At 39.3% G+C, this 22709-nt stretch overlaps 2 protein-coding genes across 4 annotated transcripts in view; one reads left to right on the plus strand and one right to left on the minus strand.

The window, feature by feature from the left end:
* LOC308129321 (receptor-type tyrosine-protein phosphatase gamma-like) overlaps nt 1–4386 on the plus strand; it is a 109730-nt gene extending 105344 nt beyond the window's left edge. The window contains exons 28-29 of the mRNA XM_080495236.1: nt 128–263; nt 1606–4386. Coding sequence (XP_080351362.1) covers nt 128–263; nt 1606–1752 — 283 coding nt within the window. The 3' untranslated portion in view covers nt 1753–4386. The remainder of the gene's footprint in view (nt 1–127; nt 264–1605) is intronic.
* A 1756-nt stretch (nt 4387–6142) lies between these two features.
* The window catches only part of cadpsb (Ca2+-dependent activator protein for secretion b), a gene marked incomplete at both ends in the record, with an annotated part of 65832 nt that continues 49265 nt past the window's right edge, over nt 6143–22709 (minus strand). For 2 of the 3 annotated variants that reach the window (XM_080495551.1, XM_080495550.1), the window contains 11 exons: nt 6143–6319; nt 6412–6516; nt 11866–11973; nt 12067–12099; nt 12461–12544; nt 12660–12734; nt 12935–13082; nt 13181–13336; nt 15586–15727; nt 15831–15987; nt 20057–20163. In XM_080495551.1, coding sequence (XP_080351677.1) covers nt 6143–6319; nt 6412–6516; nt 11866–11973; nt 12067–12099; nt 12461–12544; nt 12660–12734; nt 12935–13082; nt 13181–13336; nt 15586–15727; nt 15831–15987; nt 20057–20163 — 1292 coding nt within the window. Of the gene's footprint in view, nt 6320–6411; nt 6517–11865; nt 11974–12066; nt 12100–12460; nt 12545–12659; nt 12735–12934; nt 13083–13180; nt 13337–14652; nt 14815–15585; nt 15728–15830; nt 15988–20056; nt 20164–22709 lie in introns of all 3 variants that reach the window. The other variant, XM_080495549.1, reaches the window with a different exon arrangement.

Raw genomic sequence — 22709 nt, forward strand, 5'->3', positions numbered from 1 at the left:
TTGATCTTCACAAGCTGAAAACACACTCAGCCCTGCGACCTGTTCTGGCGGGTGAAACGACCCTGGGTGTCGAGCAGAAACACCTTCTGAGACGTCCCTGGTGACTGTCGGCATGTCTTCCTCTCAGGTGCGGCGCGGTGTCGGCGGGGATGCTCTGCGCGCTCACCACGCTGTCGCAGCAGCTGGAGAACGAGGGCGTCGTGGACATCTATCAGGTGGCGAAGATGATCAATCTCATGAGGCCGGGAGTGTTCACTGATATAGTAAGTTTGAGGATTTAATCAGCACATAAAAAACCATAACGTGCATCAAAAAAGTTTAAACACTTCTGTTGTTGTGGCTCTCATGATCATCCAACATTCCCAAACACTGTAATATAAATACATTAAAAGAAATTGAATTGAAGACAAACTATAAAACTTTAAATGAGTTATGTTAAACCTTTTAAAAAGCTCATAATGTTTTGGATAATTATGAACATAAACCTGAAATGTTTCAATTTGTACAATCAGGCAGAAGAAGGTGAATACAGGACTTCTTTTTTTCAGGTGGTTATAAGCATTTCATGAATTGTTTAACCAGATTGATTATGTTTGGTGACATTTGTGAGTCTTTTGTGTTTAGTTTATTTTGCTGCCTCCAAGTGGCCAAAAAAAAATCAATTCCTACTGCTCTAAGGTACATTGAGAGCCACATTGATCAGTCTGTTACCGGATCACACACAACCCACCATTGTTAGTTCACACCGAGCACATTTTTCGCCCAGTAAACACAAAACAACTTCAGCACTTGCGTCTTTCTTCCCCTCAGCTGGTAAAATAGAATTTTGACATTGACAACTGGATTGGATTTGTCTTTTTTTTCCCTTTCTTTCTTTCTTTTTCTTTATTGGCTTGATGGTTCCCTGTGTCCAACAGTCCATTTACAAACTGAATCTGCTTTTCAGAGTTTTCCAATCTGTTTCACTTCATGAAAGAGTCTCTTCATCCTTGGTTTCTTGGACAGCTCTACATTAAATGCAGATCCATCACCGATGTTTAAACTGACATGATGCGTTGCTTTGGAATGTTTCTATCGTGTTGGTGTTCATTCATAATATATCCCAGAGATTTGTCTCTTCGGTGTTTAGATAGATTTGGTTATTTAAAATTCGAAAAGGAAAGAGAGGTACAAATCAAACACCAACGCATTCTTCACAAATCTTATTACATCTTATTACATCTTTTCAATTGTTTAAGCACTCGGGTAAGTGGGGGAAAAAAAACACAGAACGTGACACTGTATCTCCAGTTTATTGTAATTTATGTCCGTAACGGTGAATTTCCTGCCACTGTTTTGACTCTTTCAATACACATGAAGGCTTTCTGAATTATTTGCAAATGACAGTCAAACAACAAAACATGTGTTGCGATGCGTTTAGTGCAGCTCACAGGATTATGTTGCAGTATACAAGCCACAACAGTTAGTTCCGTGCTTTTTTTTTTTTTTTACATTTTAATGTCCGACACTGTAAGGTGCTTGTATGCAGCTGCAAAGAAAATGTCTGTCACGTTGGAGGAAGCGGTGACGTGCAGCGTCAAATACATTGTGTGTTTGTGTGCACAGGAGCAGTACCAGTACCTTTACAAAGCCATGCTCAGCCTGGTGGGGAACAGAGAAGGTTGCCTGAGCCCCATGCACATGGACACTAATGGGGCGGCGGTGATGGCAGACGAGTCGGACCCTGCGGAGAGCATGGAGTCCCTCGTCTGAGGAACATTGTTTCAGGCACTTGATTTGTAAAAATCCGAGAACTCATCTGAGGCCTTTTTTTGCCAGACTATTGATTAAATGAATAACCTTATTACTTTTTATACTGATAAAAGTTTTTTGATATTTATGTTTTTGGTCTTAAATGTTATCCTGCTGAGCGTTTGCACCTGTTTTAAGTTGACACGAGGAAAGAAAAAGAAAAAAAAAAAAGCAGCTCTGTCCAGTTTGCACTATACTATCAGTGTTACTGCCTAACCGAGGGAAAACCGTCTTCGGTCCTGCGCCGGGATCTCTTGAGCGCATCGAGATCACCCTGAAGCATGAAGATCAGGACGAGTTCAGGCGATCCAAAAGGAAAAGTCATATCATAACATAACACAGCCCAGCATGCATCATGTCACTTTGTCACTTCAAACTAACTGAGGCTTCTTCTTTTTTTTTTTTATTACATTTTTTCTTACCACACGAGGAGACTCATACCTGCCTATATATTATTGTCCCAGTATCTCACTGCTGTCTAGTAAAATGTACTTATGGCTTATTTTGTTAAAATGTGTTACAACAGCTAATGTGAACATTTATTGCTTTTTACAGGGATTTATATTGTTATTGTTTTGTAATATATCGCTATATATATATTATATCCTTAATATCCAACCAATGTTTTTCTTTTTTTAGTTTTTTTTTTTCTTTCTTCTGCCTCTTGTTCCACTGGCTTTGCTGTAAATTTATATCTTTGGGGAATCTATATTTTCGGGGGGGTCATGTATAAACTACATATTTCCAGCAATGTTATTTTTTCCTGCAAAGTTTTGTTTAGCTTGTTGTTGTTTTTTGTGTTGTTTTTACTTCTGCAGTCAAAACTCAACAGCTAACACATGAAGTGATTCCCTGTACTTGGACAAAGCAATGCCTTCAGAAAGTTTTCACTCCCAGAAATGCCTTTTCTTTCTATTATTCACTGTTGGTGATTGTGATTTAGAGAATAATTAAACAAAACAACGTTGGAGTCGAAGCAAAAATGAAATGTGACAGATTTGTCCAAATAAGGAACAATTACCGGTAGCTTAAATTGATTGCACAAATAGCCATGCCCTTTCATGGGTCGCTCTTTGTATAGCAGCTTTGTGCTTCTGGAGGCTGCATTTGAACCTCATTATTCCATCAAATGCTCCTGAACCTTTCCACATATTCAGGCCACAGCTTTTGGACCCCTGCTGGTGTTTTACAGACGTTTACTGTTGGTAAATTAAAGAAAATGTGCAGACTTTAGTGCTTTACTTGACAGAAGAGAAGCAGCTGCACCAGGCCTCCTGTTGAAAATGTTATTCAGTGCCTTGGAAGAGTTTTTGATTCCTCTCCCTGATGGACAGTTTTCATTTACGTTGTAATATTCATTAGTTTCTATAATGAAGTTTTTGTTTTTCACAGATGTCGACATACTAGCTCCTTGAGTTTTTGGCTTTTAATTTATGAGTTGTTCTTGAAGAGATGGTAGGGATGTAGATGCAAGAGGCGAGGGATGAACATTTGTGCATTCAATTTCTTCCTTTTTTTTTTAATTTTGACAACCCATTTTGAAAGGATGGACAAAAATGGGTGGGAACTTTCTAGAGGCACTGTCGTTTCGTTTGGGGGGGTCAATGCTTTATTTGTAACCAAAGATGTGGTCCTACTTTGCAACGTGTAAGTGGTTTTGTCCTGATATCTATTTAATCAAGTAGAATTTAAAATGATGACTCTGCAGATTTCTGCCGTGAACTCGAGCTGATTTAAGCATGTTTCTGTCGTAGCCTCAGGAACTTCACTTCCCATAGATAATCAGACGTTTTCCTCACATTGGAAAAAAAAAAAAAGGTTTTAAATTCAGACTGTAAATTGTATTTTATTTGGGCTGATAATCCTATTCCGCAATACGCTGTTGCTATAATTATATGCCCTTTTCAACCCTGAACGCCCCTCTTGATTGATTTGTGTGCTTTATGATGACAGCGGGGGTTTTTTTCCCCCCCTGATACATCCACTTCTCTACAAAGGGGGAGTTTGTTTAACCCAGTTAAAGGTCTCCAACATTTGGAGAAAAGTCACCAATCCTGACCATTCTGCTTTGAACCTTTTCTGTTTCATCAGAAATGACCTCTGTTTGATATCTCTGCTCACATTTAAAACATGAGTGCTGTAGCTGCGCACATTAACTGGAAAAAAAAAATAGAACTGTAACGTTTGTGATCACAGAAGTTTATATTTTCATACAAAGATTGGTTTGTGAAGTGGCCCTGTGACAGATTGTACTTTTGTGGAAACGATTATTCACTGAATCTCTGTGGTTAGCTCACTGAGCTCTCTGCTGGGATTCAGATCAGATTTTCTTGACATTTGGTTATATGGCGCAGAGAACCAGTGTGTTTGCTTCAGGTCATTTCAGCAAGGTTGGTAGTTAAGTCTATTTTGTAACTTAAAAAAAAAAAAAAGAAATAAAATGGTTTTGTCCATCATATCAAGCTTATATGACAGTATCATAGCCGCGTCTCCCTATGATGCCGTTATATACCCTATTATAGTGTAATGGTGTTATTTAATCGGTAAAATGTATTGCTCTACATTAAATAAAGTCTGGCTTTTGGGTGCACTGCATCCTGGTTTTATGTTCCTCATGTCGCCCCCTACTGTCAGTCCACAGAACAGCTGATGGATGGAGAGAATGCACATTGGAGTAGATTCAAGTAATTTTTTATTTCGTTTTTAGTTATTCCTTGTAGGGCTGCCACATTTTTGTAGCTGTGAGTGGATTGTTTCTAACTTGCATACAAATTTATCACCAAACTACTTTTTTTCCCCACCCACAGGTGGGTCGAGCTACTTCTTGTAGCGCCTGTGCTTCTACATTCACAAACATTATGTAAAACTGCAGTTGACATAATCTTTTACTGAAGAAAATGGTGACATTTATAGGCATCACTAACTATAATGTCTGAGCAGGTTTAGGAATAATTGGAATTTTGTAATGTTTTATCCAATTTAAGTGACGCATTTCCAGCAAAGGCTTGAGTATGCCCTGGACATCAGTTCATCACAGGGCAAACACACACGGTTAATTCTCAGTCACCTAGAGTACAGATTTAGTCTGTAAGAATCCCCTCACCATCAATCTGGATTTTGTTAAAAGTACCAAGCACTACACTCCTCTGTGACCGACATTCATGAACATATTTCCATGTGTAGGTGAGTGTCTGTTGTCTGATGTGCAGCCAGGAAACCTGAGAGAGGATGGACATGTACAATAATTTTTATTTAGAGGCCACAGCTCTTGCATATTACAACTGTTGGCTTTCATAAGGCAAAAGCAAGAATGAATCCACCAGCTAATTCACACAGAAAACAAAGCGTTTGGGGAGGGTGGGAACCCACAGGCATGCAGCGATGGCTCAGAATGCAATGTACAGCATTTTATATTTATATATATATTTATATAATATATACAAAACAACAGTGAGACCCAAACAAATGCCAGACATCTCATTCTACACAATTACAGAACAAAGACGGACCAACTTTTTAGTTTTTTTTTAATAAAAAAAAGTATTTTTGCTCTTTTCTCTGTAAAAGTGCAACTCAATTAAAATAGAACCTGTTTCCAAGGCCTTATAATGTTGAAATAAAAATAGAATCTCCCAAGTTATCAAAATGGAGCTATGAGAATATTGCATCTCTAGAATACCCACTCGTTGAAGTTCAGGATTCCTGTTGAATCGTGTCTAATTAGTAATTGAGATGAGATCACATAGCATTGACACATGGTAAAAATGCAGGTCTAGACTTACTGTCGATGTTCATTAACAGTGAGTAGACAACAGTTTATCTGTAACAGCCGTCAACAAATACAGAGGTCTTTATTTTCAGTTTGAAGCAGTTGGCATTCACTTAAAAACGGACAAGACAAAGAAAAGGGTCCACACACTCATCATCACGACAATGTACCATTAATGAATGTAGAATACGACAAAGAAGCGCCATATAGGTTTGCATTGGACAGGGACACACCTAATAATCTCACTCAACATTGTCAAACAAATGGTTCTCCATATTGCTTAGTAACACATAGAAATGAATTTAGAAATGAATGATTCAAAGATAGGTGCTATCTTTATCATGACACAGCTAAACTGCCAATCATGGTTATTTTTTTCACTTTTTATTTAGATTTTCTTCAGTATAAGTACTATTTTTTTTTTTAATAGTTATTAGTTCCTTCATAGGCATTTCGAGCTGACAAAGAGGTCCTAGAGTGGCTATCTGAGTTGGTACATGCATCGGTAACCAGGCTAAAGTCAAAAGTGTGAAAGGGGTTGGGGTGAGGAGGGGCAGGGGAGTGGGGCTGAGTGCACAGGCTCTAGTCGTCCTCTTCGTCCTCCTCATCGCTGTCCTTCATGGAGATGCCCTGCATGCCTCCTTCCCTCACTGAAGCAGTGGCCTCCTCCAGCGTCAGCCTGTTGCGCACCGTGTCGTACATCTTGCTGTTCAGGGTGGAGTCGAGGACGCCCTGCAGGCGGAAGTCCCGGTACTTCTTCTGCATTGGGAGGGGTGTGGATGGAGGGTATTAAATAGTGAGGTGAGGGGGTGAGGGGCATTCTCCACCCCTGCAGGCATTAGCCGCCTTACCTTCGTAATCCTGATGAGGATCTTTAGTTGGTAGACGTGCAGCTGCTGATCCATGCGTTCAGTCAGCCAGGTCCCCAACAGGTTCATGGTGGCAGTGTACCATTGCTGAAACACAAACACAACACTCTCCAGCAAAACACACACTCACACACATACTCAAGACAGCATGACGTCAAACTAAGCTTCAGCAGACACATAAAGAACTATAACTCAGTTTTGATACAGCAACTCGTGACCTTACATGGAAACACTAAATATATTTAAAGGTCCCATAAGTTACATCTCTGGTGGATCATTTAAATTTAAAGAAATAAACCAGCTCAAAATATATCAAATATCTTCATACAATCCGTAACGTCATAAACAAGTTTTTTTTTTCTTTATCATCAGGCTCTTTTTTGTCTCTTTCAGCTGCATTTCGACTGTTTCTGATTGGCTGACAGTTTTCTGAGTTCGACACACTCAGGCCAACAGGTCACCTCCAGTTTTAAAGCTCAATAATCCTGCAGACACTTGTGTTTCTCCTATATACTGAGAACAAAACACACGAGGGATTTTTTTTTTAACCGTCATGAAGATTCAGACGCCTAAACTAGTCTTTACAGTTTCTGAATGCAATTTGTTTTCATGTTTTCAAGCATGTACTTTGATATCCTCTATAAACAAGACATAAACATACTAATTCTCAACAGGACCTTTAAATATCACATAAAAAAAATAAAAAAAATCTGTATCTCGAAAAGCTGTTAGAAATGAATGTCTCGCCCACTTCAACAGACAGACACTTGCATTTCACACATCAAAATTAGAAATCAATGCAAGTTAACAGGCAGTCGTAACATAGACACGAAGTTATGTTCAAAATAAAGAAATCTTATCTTCTACAGAGGAATCACAAGCTACTGCGAGCTTGTTTTAACTCTTTCCTTCCACCATGGAAGTCACAGAAATAAACTGCAGCTTTCAGGCCTAAGATTGCCTCCTTTAGTAATCAAGTGCTTTTAAACTGATGCCACTGAATCTGTATCACAACGAGACAAAGTCACAGTTATGAAGTAATATTCATTATTTGTAGACTCCTCACTTCTGTGTGGAAACATTGATGCACCATATTGAAGACATTTATCAATTAAACTATGTTAAAGGTTTAATCCTCAGAGGTGACAAGGAACAAAAGTATTTGTACTTTGTTATTGAATTTAAGGGCATCTTCAGGTACCTGTACTTTCCTTCTATATTGTTTTTCTCTGATGACCATTTACTTTTACTCCGTGCATTTGAATATCTTTTTTTTTTTTGGTCCTCTTTGTTGTTCCTTGTTTAACAAAGGAACAACAGTCTTAAAAAAAGGTTACGCATACTGAAGGTGCAGAAGTTTTTGAATTTGAGAGTGAATATGTCTTCTTTTTTAAGTCATATATTTTTTTACATAATTAAAATTATTTAGAAGTCGAATTTTTTGTCAGAACATTCAAGCTGAAAACTAATATTTTTCCAATTTTGATTTAGATGTGATTTCCATTTTTTCTTTACCTGAAATCATATTTTAATATTTTACTATACACAATTTTTGATTTTTATGCCTCATAAACTAAAATTACAAAACAAAAAAAGTGAAATATTTCAGTTTACCTGTAATGAAAATGACCTGTATATTTGAATTAAATTGTCTCAAAAACAAGTTTTCCATTGCATTCAATTTCCTGATCTGCACCTGTACAATCAAAGTTAAGGTAGAAAAGTAAAATGTGCATGACTGGAGCAAGTTTCCTCAAACAGGTTTTTTTTTTTTTTTTTTTTTAAGTAATGTTATTTCTTTTTTGAGCTTAAGAGAAAGTTGGGTCATTATTACACACATCACTACTACTTTACAAGAGTTTCATATGAAACGACGGTATTGTTCTTTATTTTGAGCTGTTTTAAATAAAGTCAATTTGATTACAATGACCGACGTAAATAAAGTTTCAGAAACACAGGTTTATCTTCCATGAATTTAAATAGAAGATAATTTTGGTCAGACAGTATATTCAAAGTAATATTATAGTATAGTAATGTTTCTGAAAACACACACACACACACACACACACACACACACACACACACACACACACACACACACACACCCACACTACATCGCATCTTGTGATGGATGCCTTAGCTCCATGAGGGAATGAATAAAACAGGGAAGTCATAAAGCACTGATAGATTTACCTGCTTTCTATTGCGGTAACATTTTGAGCTCCCAATAAATATTGAGGTCAGTATTTTGTAAAAGCTGCATGGCCCATCAGTTACTGAAGGCAATTACTTAGGCTTTATTTATGATTTATTAATGTGGCGATGATGAGATGCATTTAAAGACCCTACACTGTAAGATGTAAAATTACCATGGAGAATTAAAATTATAGTTCTGACAGGTTCATTAGCAAAAGAAAAGTAGAATGAGAGTGAGTAAATGGTTTGCAGGCAGGGAGCAGCGGTGCTATTTTCTTGTATCTTTTCTCCGGTTTTGCATTGGGCCTCGGTTTCCCCCCCCCCCCCCCCCCCACCTTGCGTACGTTTGAAGTTACAAGAGAACAGCACGCCTACTAGAAACAGTCGTCATACCTCCAAGAAATCAGAAAAAGTCAACTTTTAACATGTGAGTAGGCAGGAATGCACGCTTCAAAACAAAGAAGACAAGTTTACAAGGCCCGAATCAGAAGTGTAGGGGAGTGAATCAGCTTGTTTGGTTGAGGTTTGGTTGAGATCAGGTTTTGGTGAGTGGTTGAGAGGTTTGAGCCAGATATGCAGATGCCTGTCCACTTCACAGTCGAGTTGAGCGTGCAGTGCATGCAGATCTCGCAGGTGGGTGGGTGGCTGAGTACGTGCTAAGGAAGACTGCTCTATGTGCAAATGAGGCAGAACTCTTAGGAGGAGGGTCATGCTAGAAGATGTACACAGGAAGATTATTTGACTTTAAAATCATGCCAACCAACATAATGTGATAAAACAACGCAATGCAACACTAGAGATAAGTGCCACTTTTGAAGAGAGGAGGCAGCAGGAATGGTGTTAATCAGAAAAAGAGGAGATAAAAAGGACTGAAACAAACCTGTGAGAGAAAGAGAGATAAGGCAGAGCCAATGCAGTGCATGGTAGCGAGTTTCACGTGCATGCAAATGGATGGATGGAAATGCATTCAAATGAAAGAGAAAAACATTGACATCCTCGAGCTGACATGTAGTTTCAAAGGCTAAAACTGCAACATTCACAGCTTGATTTATCTTTCATTTAACACGACAGTGCTGAGTAGGATTTCTGTACATGAGGGGTACAACTCCAGAAAACACACAAAAAGGAGACAGGGGAGGTGATAGGGGGGGGGGGGGGGGGGAGAGTCACTGTGGACCTCAAAGACAAAAGCAGACCCTCTTCACGACAGTATCACTCCTCACACTCAAACAAAAACAAACAAAATGATATTTATCCGTCACGAGACTCCCTCTTCTGCATACGCCAACAGCAAAAGAAAACAAAAAACAAGACTACCAAGAGTCTGTCAGACATAGAAACTTCACACCATCGGTTCACAGACAGAACTCAGTCCAAGAACCACACAAAGCTGTCACACACCTGCTGAGACACAGGTCTGTACAAACAGTTTCTGAATGACATGAAGCGCACACGTCACAGCGTTATGTGTCGTTCAAATCACACATGGAGGACACATTTAGGCCAATGTATCCCGTTAGGATTATGTTTGTTAAGACAGTGCTCTCTTCACCCTCCAACACACTGGTTCCCAACTCTTTTTGGTTCACGACTCTTCACAGTCATGTGCGATCATAAACCCCTGATCACACGTGGTACCTCATGCCATTGTGTCGAGTTTAAATTTGGAGCTCGAAAAAGCTGTGAGAAGTGCTGTTGCTCAGCTAAAAGTGTGGGCGTAGAAATGGATTGCACCACACGAATAATACTATCAGATTGAGTCAGAACAGAAATATACACTTCATAGAAAAAAGTGTAAGTTCCTCCTCAACTGAGCCCACAGTGTCATGTTTAAAAAGACGTGGGGGAAAATAGAACAATACAGAAGTAGAAGACCCTATTTTTGAAAAGCACTTCATAGCTTAATGTTTAGCACAGAACTGCACTGTAAAAAGCATATTTTTTCACTGACTAAATATGACACTAAATAGGACCTTCTTCTCTTTATAGATATATATTTAACAATCGTTGATAGTTTTTACACATGCATTTTGTTTAAAATATATTTTTGGTGTCTCGTGACAAACTTTATTTAAAAACATTTGAAATAGGTTTTTTTTTAAAGGCGCTACTTTGAGAAAACATACTCGTATATACTCCTCTCGACTCCTTTTCGATCATGTAAATGCAGATTAGCATGTATCAAAAACAGATTATTATATCTTTTCTACGTTTGTTTCATTTACTTTGAGATTTTCTTTAATGTTCTATTGCATTTGGGTTTTTTTTCTTCTTTTTTACATAAATAAATAAATAAATAAAGTTCACTCAATCAACATTGCACTGACAACAATTAATGATTCTGGGTTGTTTTGTTTTTTTGTTTGTTTTTTGTAAGATATTGGCCATTTGTTTCCAATGTATTAACACTATCTATGACCATGTTTATTATAAAAGTAGGTATAAATTCTCAATTCTTGTGTTTTGTAAATGTTTAAAGGCCTTAAGTGGGCTATTGCATGGGCTGTTTCTGATGTAACCAACATACACACAGGCACACACGCATGCACCAGTCATTTGAATCACTTTTATGACTGCTCACGTGAGTCCTCTGGCCCCTCGGACCATTGTTGAACCATATGTTGGGAACCACTGTTCTAACAGATGAAGGGTATTTGACATGTCAGCATCTAAGTTTGACATCATTTGGTCACTCAGGCCTATCCATCAGTGAGTCTTTCACCCAATATCTTAACTCCACATGGAGAGCCTGCTGGAGGGCTTCACTGTGGACTGAGGCCAGGAGAACTGAGTGTCATTCATTCAGCAGGCTGACATGTTTTATGTGGAAAGTGTCTGAAGCCACAGTACAGAAGTGATCTAAAAAAAAGCCCTGGTATATGATCACTATGGATTGTTCTGTCCTTTCCACAGAGAGCACTGCTTCCGATAATCCTTTTTTTTTGAGGATGCTTTTATGGACTCTTTGTAAAGAAAAGTTTCCTTTTTTTGATACACAAAGGCCCAAAAGCACTGTGGCAATGCACACCAGAATGCAGAGGGCAGCAACAATTCAGAGAGAGGAGAGACAGAAAGAAACAGAACAAGTCGAGAGAGGTGGAGGACCAGCAAAGCCTCTTCTGCCAGGCTGAAATACATTTCCTGGTCTCAAAATGGGACTTATCCCCCTATGCCCTGTTGTTTTGCCACATTTTGGAAGGCCCCTCCCTTCTTGTGAGGAGGAGACGGCATCTTACTTACATCAAATAACCTTTCTATATACACCTCCTCATTGACCTTATCACGAAGCATATCCTGAGAGTGGCGCACAAAGGTCACATAGCCATCGGCTACGTCCATTCCAGGTTTCTATGAAAACAAAAACAGAGCAGGGTCACGCATCAGGGATAATTATGTAATTGCTGATGGAAAGAGCTGTCAACCAAACATGATCAAACTTACAGGTACATCCACATATTTTGAGGCAGCTTTCACCTGAAATCAAAACAAAGCTGTCAGACCAAAGATGAAAGGATAAAAGACTGTCGATCAGTAAAACAAATTAGCCCTGAGTCAATTATTATGAAACCACAGATATAAAACTTGAACTCAAGTACCAACAATGGAGACAAAAACTTACTTTGAATATTGGTTACAGCAAACCCTTATGTTGACTGTAATTATTATAACATGGAAGACTTCTAACATTTGTTGTGTGTTTAAAGATATTTAAGGATAACATTTCTTTCATCGGACGTGCAGAAAATAATCTCATTCCTCGTGAGAACAAAGCAATGACTCGTGCAGTTGGCCTGAACAAAACAATCAATTCATGAATAAAGAAACTTCAGCTCACCGTGAATGAAAGAAAGGAGGAGAAGAGAGTGCCTTCATCGTATCTGGAAATCTTTGCCAAGACTCCCTCCAGGATGACAACAAACTGAAAAAAAGAAGAGAAAAAAATAGAAGAAGCAGAATCATTTCCAAGCTATAGACCATCCACTCAATCAAGGTCACAATGTGGTTTATTCTCACATCATTCAAAAAAGTCTCACCTTTGCAACCAGGAGCTGGATCATGTCCTTCACACTCTCCTCAATCAGCTCATCGATCTGAGTGTGGAACTGTTTCTGCAAAGGAAGAGCAGGATCGCTCATGATCTATTTCATCAGACTCACAATAATACTGTTCCAGGGATGGTAAAAGTACTTAGTTTCTTTAATCAGGCCGAGGTACAGAAGTAAAGAGGGATTTCAAATCAATGTCTTTACTTGCTTTAAGATGTTCGTTATAGTATTTTATGAGTGGGATCAAAATGGTTTTTTTTTACCTCTTGGCCCATCTCCATAGCACACAGTTTAGCTGACTGATCCTTGGCATCCACCATCACATTGAACATGGTGCATAATGTTGGAGAAATGCGGAAATCTGTGGACTTGCTGCTCTTTGTCAGCTTCGATTCAAACGCCATCCTGGTGCTGAGAGGCAGGAGAAACGACACATGCATGAAAAATGCAGTATGGAAGTTTGCTCATTGTTTCCTGGAGCGTTTGTTATGCTGTGACGGAAAACACACCGCTTGACGCAGTTCTCGATCATGTTGCTCGACATTAGCTGGATGCGACTTTCCAGGTGTTTGGCGAACTCGTCCTCGGGCCAGTGCAGGTCCCTGATGAAAGTCTGCAGGGCATCCAACTTCCAGAAGAGGTCCTCTGACGTACCGGAGCCATTACTGATTCAAACACACACACATACACACAAACACAGGTCAGAAGACTGGGGTCAAACCACTGCAGAGGTTGGGGGTCTCAGGGAGGGGTGGGGTTGGCAGGTGCAGAGGAGGATGCTGCTCCTCTACACCCAAACACAGTCAGATTTTCCTCTCACCATACACTGACTGACGTGCGTCTCATTTCCCGTTTGCTCGGGAGTTTGTGGACAGTCAGTGTATGGCTGAAAGAGAGCGGGCAGGGTTTACTGTAAGGTAATCGATAATCATGCTGTAGAGCATGATTATTGATTGGTATGTGAAGTGGCCACATGCAGGTAAAGTCACTGCAGATACAGCAGCTGATCACACTGTGTCAAGACAAAGGGGGAGGGGAATGGAGGAGTGAGGGAGGGCATGTAAAACACATAAAAAAAGGCTTTCATGGTTCCAAAAACACATTTAAAAAAAAAAAAAGGAATTATCCAAACTGACTTCAGTCATGACATGCCCTCTCTCAACATCCATGTTCCCAGGCTGGTGGAGCCCCTGGAAGAACTACCAAACAAACCATGCAGACCTTTTTGGCCTTCCTGAGCAGAGCTGATTGAGGAAAGTGCTACGATAAGCATGCGGGAAAGAAGTGTGATGAGACCGAGAGGGAGATGTTTAATAATTTGCTTCAAAGCCTCTCAGCATTATCATCTCTGAGCCACACTGTCGGCTCTCCCAATCAGACTGCTAGGCAGGCGGTCAAGGTCAAAAATGAACCTATGGGCATGTACAATCTACAAAATGCTAAGCATCACTAAAGCAAATGTCTGTGGACAACAACTCTGGGGAGATACATATGTTGTGCAATGGAGATCTGGAATTGGAAATGTTTTCAAAATGGGCTGCAAGGCATACTAGTCATTTTTTCTGTGCAGAAAATCCCCAATAGCCTTGAAGCTTTGGATATATTTGGATTTTTTTTTTTTTTAGCCTGTATCTCCACACCTCAGGTCAATAGCATGCATGTTGAGACAAATGAGAGTGTTTCAGCCTCTCATTTTCAGAAAGCAGAACCCCCCCCCCCCCCCCGCCATCTACGCTAACACCTCTCAAGAGTGACCTTGGCATGAACATGAACAGCATCACAGAGTTCTCACACGAGAGAGACCAGAATTGAACCAACCGTGGAGCCTTTAGGAATTTTTGACTTTCATTCCAAATGACAGTCGTTCAAACAAATGGTGTTCTATTTTTGTAAAATGGCTCCGTTGTTTAATCTGAAGGCATCTTCATACCAAGTTCTCTGCTTGCTCAGAAAATCTAAAGCAAACTAGTTGAATACACACTCAGAGTCATATATAGCAGCCATCCATGACGGGGTAGAAAAGCTAGGCATTTGTGGAAGGTTAACTGATAGTCCTGCTACTGGCACTGGCAGATTTGGTACTTTGGGAATTTGGAGGTTCACATTTGGTAGATTCACATTGGGCAGATTACTTGTTAAACTCCTGCAGAAAAGACAGACAAAAAGAAAAAAAGAATCCATAACAGTGGTGTGGGAGCTGGAGAAAGCCATGTAACACTCATCAGAAAAAGAAATCTTAATAAAAGAGGTGGAGACAGGAAACGTACAGCAGCACATGTAAACATGACAGCAATAGTCGAAGACACACATTGTACAGAGATACCTGAAGAGTTAAAAGAGCTGGACTCAGGATGCACACATATGGTGTTTTAAATGCAGTGAGTGGGAGAAGCAAAGTAATACTGGACACAATGATCACACATAAAGACCAAGGAAAAAACAACAAACTTTTACCTCATCAAATCTTAAATATATTCTTGGCAGTAAAAAAACAAAAATGCAAAAGTAAATGTGTTAAAACCACGACAAACAAAGTATAACGGCAACATAATAAATCGGAGGCCTTTTGTTTCTAACATGTCAAAGCACACATTATGAAGGTTAGTTCACAAACAAAGCAACGGAAATATTATGTGTTGCCCTGACCCCAATGTGTCGCCGAGAAATTGGTAAGACACACACATTAATCAAAGACTATTTTCAGAATAAATAACCCATTTCTTTCACTGATAAAATGGGTTATTCGACAGACTCTTGGCTCATTCTTTAAGTGTGAACCCGCAGGAAGCTCGGGTGAACGTTATAGGTACTCTCCTAGATTTCAGCCTCCACACAGTCGCTCTGTCATCTCAATATAAAAGTCTTGCATCTCCAGCCATCCTACAACCGAGCTATGAAGTCTGAGGTTCCTTACTTTACAGGCTCCCAGGACTCTCTGTCAAAGCCCTTGTGAATTGACTGTGCGATGGAGGACTCCATCAGATCCACATATCTAACCACCAGAGGAGCATACAGATCCTGAAGGTGTTTGTGGAACTTTCCATTGCACAGATGATCTACAGGGGAAGAAAAAAAAAGCACCAGTGACAGGAATATATCAGCATCTCGGAGAGCAAAATACCCACAGGTGTCAGAATGAATGCGTGCCAGTGAGCTTACAGTCTGTCCGGAGGAAGTCATTGAGCAACTGGAAAAGAGGGAAACTATCCCAGCTCTCAGGGGACTGGATCTCCAGAGCGGCATCCATGTCAATGGCGTAGAGGGCCAGGAAGTTTTCTGCATGCTCCACCATGAGGTCTGTCCACCATGCGAATGCCTACAGACACAGCAGGAGGAACAGCCGAAGGTGAGCGCAACTCAACAGACGAGATTATGAAAGAAATAGAAGACAAGAACAAAGTCTTGAGTTCTATATACTATGTACAATAACTGGATTCATTAATACCTTATAACTGTTTGAAAAGGGAAGAGTTTGTTTTTTAAATGCACTTTGGCTTGCTTGCAGGAACATTTGTGCAATGTTTATATCTGTGATTTAAAGATAGAACTGAGGCAACTTTTTTGCTTTGGTTAGCATTAAGACTTGATGCTGAAGGAAACAGCAAGTTTGAGTATTTTCTACGAGCCAGTACTAACAGCACCATAAACACTTATAAAGCTATTAATATACATGTACATGTATACATTAAAAAAGTCTCATGCTTCAGAAGTTTAGAGCTGGTTTAAAACATAACACATCAACAAACCAAGATTATAGTGCTTTTGGGCTCTTTTCTTCTGAAGTCACCAAACCGGATCATGTCTTCCACATGTTTGATTTGACAAACATTCCGAGACCCAACCTGAGTAATTGGGGATTATGGACCTCACTCAGGGACTCACAGTGGTGACCGGTCTTCAGTGGGATTCAAAACAGAAAACTTCCTCACTGTTGTAATAACTACAGAAAGATACAAGATTACGTTTCTGCTCAGGTTTGCTTGCTTCAACGTACTAACCATCTTACGAGGTTGTTTCTTTTATAAATTGTTGTGCACAAGGACACAAAAGCAATGAACTCAGGATGGCAGTGGAGTGTGTAATCATTGGCCGTGCATCTAACACTCTTACAGCTGAACTCCTTAACCCAGAAAAGAGCTGCAGGAATGGTGAGTTTTCTAACATTTGTGCAGAATCAAACAAGCTGTTGCTTTCAGTTTTTGGTCTGTTTCATGTCCTTGCTCCAGATTAATGTTTAATGTGTAATTAATGTTCCCATCTAATTAACAGCAACACAGCAATTAAGTGCATATCCTAAAATATCAAACCACCCTTTTCAATTTTCACCAGTTGATCTCTTTTAGTTTGATGATTAATTCCTTCAGCTATGTGAAAAGTGACCGACTTTAACACATTTCATCAGGAAATTATAGATGTTTTTTTTTTTTTCAAATAGAAAGACATGAAAGCTTGTCACACCTGTGTGTGTGTGTGTGTGTGTGTGTGTGTGTGTGTGTGTGTGTGTGTGTGTGTGTGTGTGTGTGTGTGTGTGTGTGTGTGTGTGTGTGTGTGCGCACGCGAGTGTGTGTGTGTGTGTCTCCCATCACATCAAATCCCCAGCTCCAGTTAATGAGGACTTAAAGGTGGGATTAATTGTAAATCCAGAATATATTTCGGGGAAGATTTGCTCAGTGTGGTTGCATGTTAATGCCTCATTATTTCCACGACAGTATCCGTCTGTCTTAAGACCAAAGTGCTTCTCTCATGCAAACGTGGATTGCTCTGCATGCTTTTATATCAAACTGCAGTAACCATTCACATCGCCAACAAACCCATTGCCCACCAGATGTGAATGTGACTCATGCACATCTTTGACGAGGCACACCAAAGACTGCAGCACGAAGCATCCCTCGTGTTGAATCACGTCGGTTCCAATTAGTTAAGTAAGTGTCTGACATTCAGCTGACAGTTTTCCAGCACAGTCAGGACTTCCAGTCGACTTCCTCTTTGACAGCACAAGTAAAGTAGTTGCTTTGCTGGCAGTCTTGGCCTGGCTTATATGCTTATCATTCAGACTGACATGTTGCCAAGTTCAATAAACAAAGCTTAATCTTTCCAAATTATGCTGCATGCTTTTTTTTTTAATCACCTGGTTTTTTTCTTAGTTTTTCGCTTATCTGATTAACGACAACAGTGGCAGCAGAAACCTTACTTACCTGGCTACTTACCTGCCCACTCCCAAAATATAAAAACAGTATAATAGCTCTAATGTTAGAAACAGGCCGCACACAAGGCTTTTCTCCATCACATTCAAGGAGAGACAGTCTCAAAATGGTTAAAAGGGAGGACGGCAAAAGTTTCCAGGGAGGTTGGGGAAGGGGAAACACTCAAAGGTCACCAGGCAGAGTTTCCTCCAACCTTTGATCATGGTTTTGGGACACAAACAGGACCCCGGGAGCTCTATGGCATACTCAGTGTTCAGCCACACAGACTCTAGTGCTTTATCAATGCAACTGTGTCAAAGGGACAAGTCCCGGAGGGGCGGGTCGTACTGATGCTGGGGAGGGAGGAGACGTGGCATAATTTACTGGACATGCACAGAGCTTTATGAGCGTTTTTCATTCCACTCGACAACATACCTCTTTTCCCTGTTTGGACAGTCACCAATCATATGACAGTGAGAGCACAGGAAGATGTAAAGAACAATAATGTATTTTTGAGGCATTTCTTTGATAAGGTTCGTTGAACTAAGAGTAGACAGCAGAGAGGGATGGAAGAGGAGAAGCTGGAGAAGTAATGCTTGAACAAGTGCCAACTGTGAAATAAATCGCTGGATGAAGGGGAGAGGGGGGGGTTGGACAAATGTTTATGGTGGATCAAACTCCAAAAGATTCACATGAAGCATACTTTGGGGAATTTATTGGTTTAGCATGCTTGGAGAGAAAGGAAACCTCTTTATGGCCCGATGAACATGCTTTATGGTCACAGGTATGTTGTGCAAGCTAAAGTGCTTTCTCTTTATTTTTAAATTGGCTTTCATATATATGTGCACAAGCCCACCCACTGCTACTGCACCTAGAGGTTCACACTCTGCCTAGAAACGTGCCTGTTGCCATAGTGGCGCACATGCCATACAGGAGGGTTCGTGATGGGGACTGAGGAGGAAAATGAAATAAAAATACTGTACCGATTGATCTCCAGAACTTGTGACTGCCGCCTGTCAAGCATATTCAAAGAGATACAATAAATCTGCTTTATCTGCATGATCTAAGATCACACTGGATCACCTTTAAATCCACACAACTGCACATCTTCATCATGCTTTCTGTCAGCTTGATGTTTAGGGCAGAAAAGGGGAAAACCTTCAGAGATTTAAATCATGAATATTTACTTCTATTTTTGTAATATTTTTACACGTGATACTTCTGTGTTACATTTTCAAAGCAAATACTGTTAGTGGTCATCTGTTGTTGATGCTCACATGAAAACATATGATCAGTGTTGAGCATAAAATCCAAGTACTTAAGGATTTTGAACAGTTCTGGTGTATAAACTCACAACAGGCTGTTTTTTAAGTAACAAAGATCAGCCTAGAGGCTATCATGAAAACCTCCTAAATGTATTTGAGTACTCTGTTAATTCTACAGGTATGTTGATTTAAGCAAATGATGGCTTCTTTCATAAATCAGTCATAACCAGTACATAAATGCTGCCTATACTGGATAGAAAAACTGCCCCAGCTAATCAGAATCATTATAAAAACCAAAACAATGACCACATTTTTTAGTTTTCATGAAGAAAACACACATTTAACTATTTGTGTAATAACTGGTTTCATAGTTTAAAAAGTCCATTCTGGCAATAAAATCAATGAATTACACTTTTTTGCACATAAGCAGGACTGCTTCTTCTTAATGAATTGCTACTTTTACTAAAAATGAAAAAGGTCTGAATATTGCTTCGATAGCTGATTCTTTTTTTTGTGGCAAAACAAATAAAATGTAACCGGTCTCAAACTTGATATATTTGCTTTCCCGACAAATGTTTATACTGCACCACATTGAAGCTGTTCTTATCATCTTATCAGTGCTGTCGGCAGTAACACTGTGATCAGAGGCAGGAGATGCACACGCCGTATCATTTTCTGTCTAATTTACCAGCTAAACTGGAACACGGCGCACTGATTCCATGGAGCCACGGACTGTCGAACACCAATTAGAGCTCAGCTTTCCTAAATTAAATTCATCTCTAAAAAGGGTTTGTTTTGTTGCCCATAGATGAAAGCAGTTATATTTATCGCAGACTGATAATAAGACTAACTCCCTGCTATGGGGCGAGTGAGATAAGAGTGAGAGCATAGAGGGAAAGTGCTTTGAGGAGGAGAGGAGGAGAGGGTTCTCACTCACCTCCGCATGGTGTTCCTGGTTCTGCTGGAGGACCTCTATGACTAACTCCGCCAGGCGAATTGTTTCCTCCAGCTTTTTGGCAGGCGTGACTAAGCGGCCTACGTTCTCTGAGACAAAAGGATGAGGGTGAGGGATGAGTGGTTAGTCAAGCACATAGAAGGATCCCGGGGGTGGGGGGGGGAGGGTTTGATGACTATTCAGAAGATTAAATTTTCTATGTCTATATTTTTGACTTTTTAATAAAAGTATAAACACAGCAACTACACTGTGATGTCCACCTACAACCCCCCCCTCCATACTAAGTAAAATGTTATCACTTGCTGTATTTGCATTTTGGGCTGCATGACATAAAGCAACAGAGCTGATGTGTTTGTAGGGTAGTCAGACTTAGTGGAGTTGAAATGGAGGTGCAATGTGGCATCATAAACATGCAAATTGTGGAGCTTTACTGCATAAGCCATCTGAATAAGGAGCTGTCTCAGGGTATGGTTGAAGCCAATCCAAGAACACACACTGTAAAAATATGTCGATCAACTTGAAATTCATATGCAATTAGACAAGATTACATCACGAGATCCTATTTTTTCAGACACAATATTGGAAGGTTGTTGACTTTTTCTTAAATACAAACAAATGCATTTAGTAGGAACGTTCTAGAGATAAATTTATGTGATTGCTTGAGCAAGTGAATTTATATAATGGTCAGGAAGGAACAGATGAGATTGTTTAAATCTTACTAAGTCAACAGATAATATTCAGAAGAATACTTTTACAGTGTGCTATACTTAGATTTGATTTTGTGCTCTGAAGGCATTTTGGCCTTCTCTTACTTTTCTTCTATAGAATTTTGTCCTATAATTTTGCAAAGGCTCCAAATCATGTGCTGGTACCTTCGCTGAAAGAATGATCTGATAAAACAGACACATGTCATGAAATGGGAGCTTCAAAACAGTATGACTATGCATTTTAACTGGACCATGGAACCAAATGGCTACACACATCTGAAATTAAAAGCACATAAATACGCAACTCTACATGAAACAGTAGCCGTTTTATGGAAAAAAGTATTTTTTTTTTGTTGATTGCACTTTAAGTGGTATCTTCTTGGGTATTGATACTAATCTATTTTGGGATCTTTGTGAAAACCGATGTGAAAAACCCTGACTTGAACTTTAGGTTTATGCTTTCATTTCTCAGGAAATCTCATCAGCAGTAGAAATCTGAGATATCGAAACAGCCGTGTAATACTTAACCATTGTCTTTAGGGACATATAATCGATACTAATGGATGAATCGCATGACTTTGTAATACAGTAACTATATATTCCGTGGTTATAGTCTTTCATGAGGAAGAGCACTAGGGAGAAAATCTGGACCTGGTTTGGTTCTTTGTTTTGTCTAGAAAAGCAGCAAATTGAGTCTGATAAGCAAATTGAGTCTGATAAGCACTGATAAGCAAATTGAGTCTGATAAAAAAATATTTTTAAATACAATTTATTATATTACAGACTATTGTCCAATACCATTTGGCCAATTCATCATAATTATGACACTCCCAGACATGAAATTAAAAACGTCTTTAATTATCATGTTTTGTGCTTTGGAAGCTCTCAAAAAAAGCTCTTCATTATAGCATGAAAAAGGATACACATAATCGGGCTGACAGTGTATTTTACTTCACTTATTTTAGATTTTACATTTGATCTATTTTATGTTTAAGTGTTTAATTTTCTCAACTGGTCCATAGTATTTAATTAATAACACAATACAAATGAAACTATCTGCTTTAACAAGCACCTCAAAAGTAGGGCATAAGTTGTTTGCTGCTTAAAAGAAATGTGACTCATCTGAAACTTTAAGCTGCTAAAGTGACAGGAGGATAGATTTACATGTATGACCATACATGTATTGAAAACACACGTAGTTGTGTACAATTACATTATCAGACATGACCTTGAGTTGAAATGTTTTCTAATTTGTGTTGCAACTGATGATGGGGGTTACATTAAAATGTTGCTTATGTCAAGTACATATATATATATATATATATATCTATATCTATATATATATTTATAATTCTTTCTTAGGAGATTGTAATACTCTAAGAGCTTGATGGATTTTGAGTTTCCAACAATTAAAAGATTTGCAGATTACGTGTGTTGGATGGTTATGATTCCAAAACCTCCAAGAATGCAGACTTGAAGTATGCCTGTATCAGTATAGAGTAGTACAATCTCCCAATGTTAACTTTATAAAAATAGTTGTTTGTTTAAAACATGCCAAGACAGCTGAGAATTATAATGTGTATATTAAAAGTATATATAAAATTGAATGGAATATATTTACTACATGTAACAATGCGTGAGGGTGTGATGGGTATAGTGTAACGTGTGTGTGTGTGTGTGTGTGTGTGTGTGTGTGTGTGTGTGTGTGTGTGTGTGTGTGTGTGTGTGTGTGTGTGTGTGTGTGTGTGTGTGTGTGTGTGTGTGTGTGTGGGTGTGTGTGTGTGTGTTTGTGTGTGTGTGTGTGTGTGTGTGTGTGTGTGTGTGTGTGTGTGTGTGTGTGTGTGTGTGTGTGTGTGTGTGTGTACGCTGTAGCTAGGCCACAAGCTAAACATGAGTTCACCTGGATCCTTTTGATCCTTTTGACCCTT

The sequence above is a fragment of the Blennius ocellaris genome (assembly GCF_963422515.1).
Source record: "Blennius ocellaris genome assembly, chromosome: 4".
Taxonomy (NCBI): Eukaryota; Metazoa; Chordata; class Actinopteri; order Blenniiformes; family Blenniidae; genus Blennius; species Blennius ocellaris.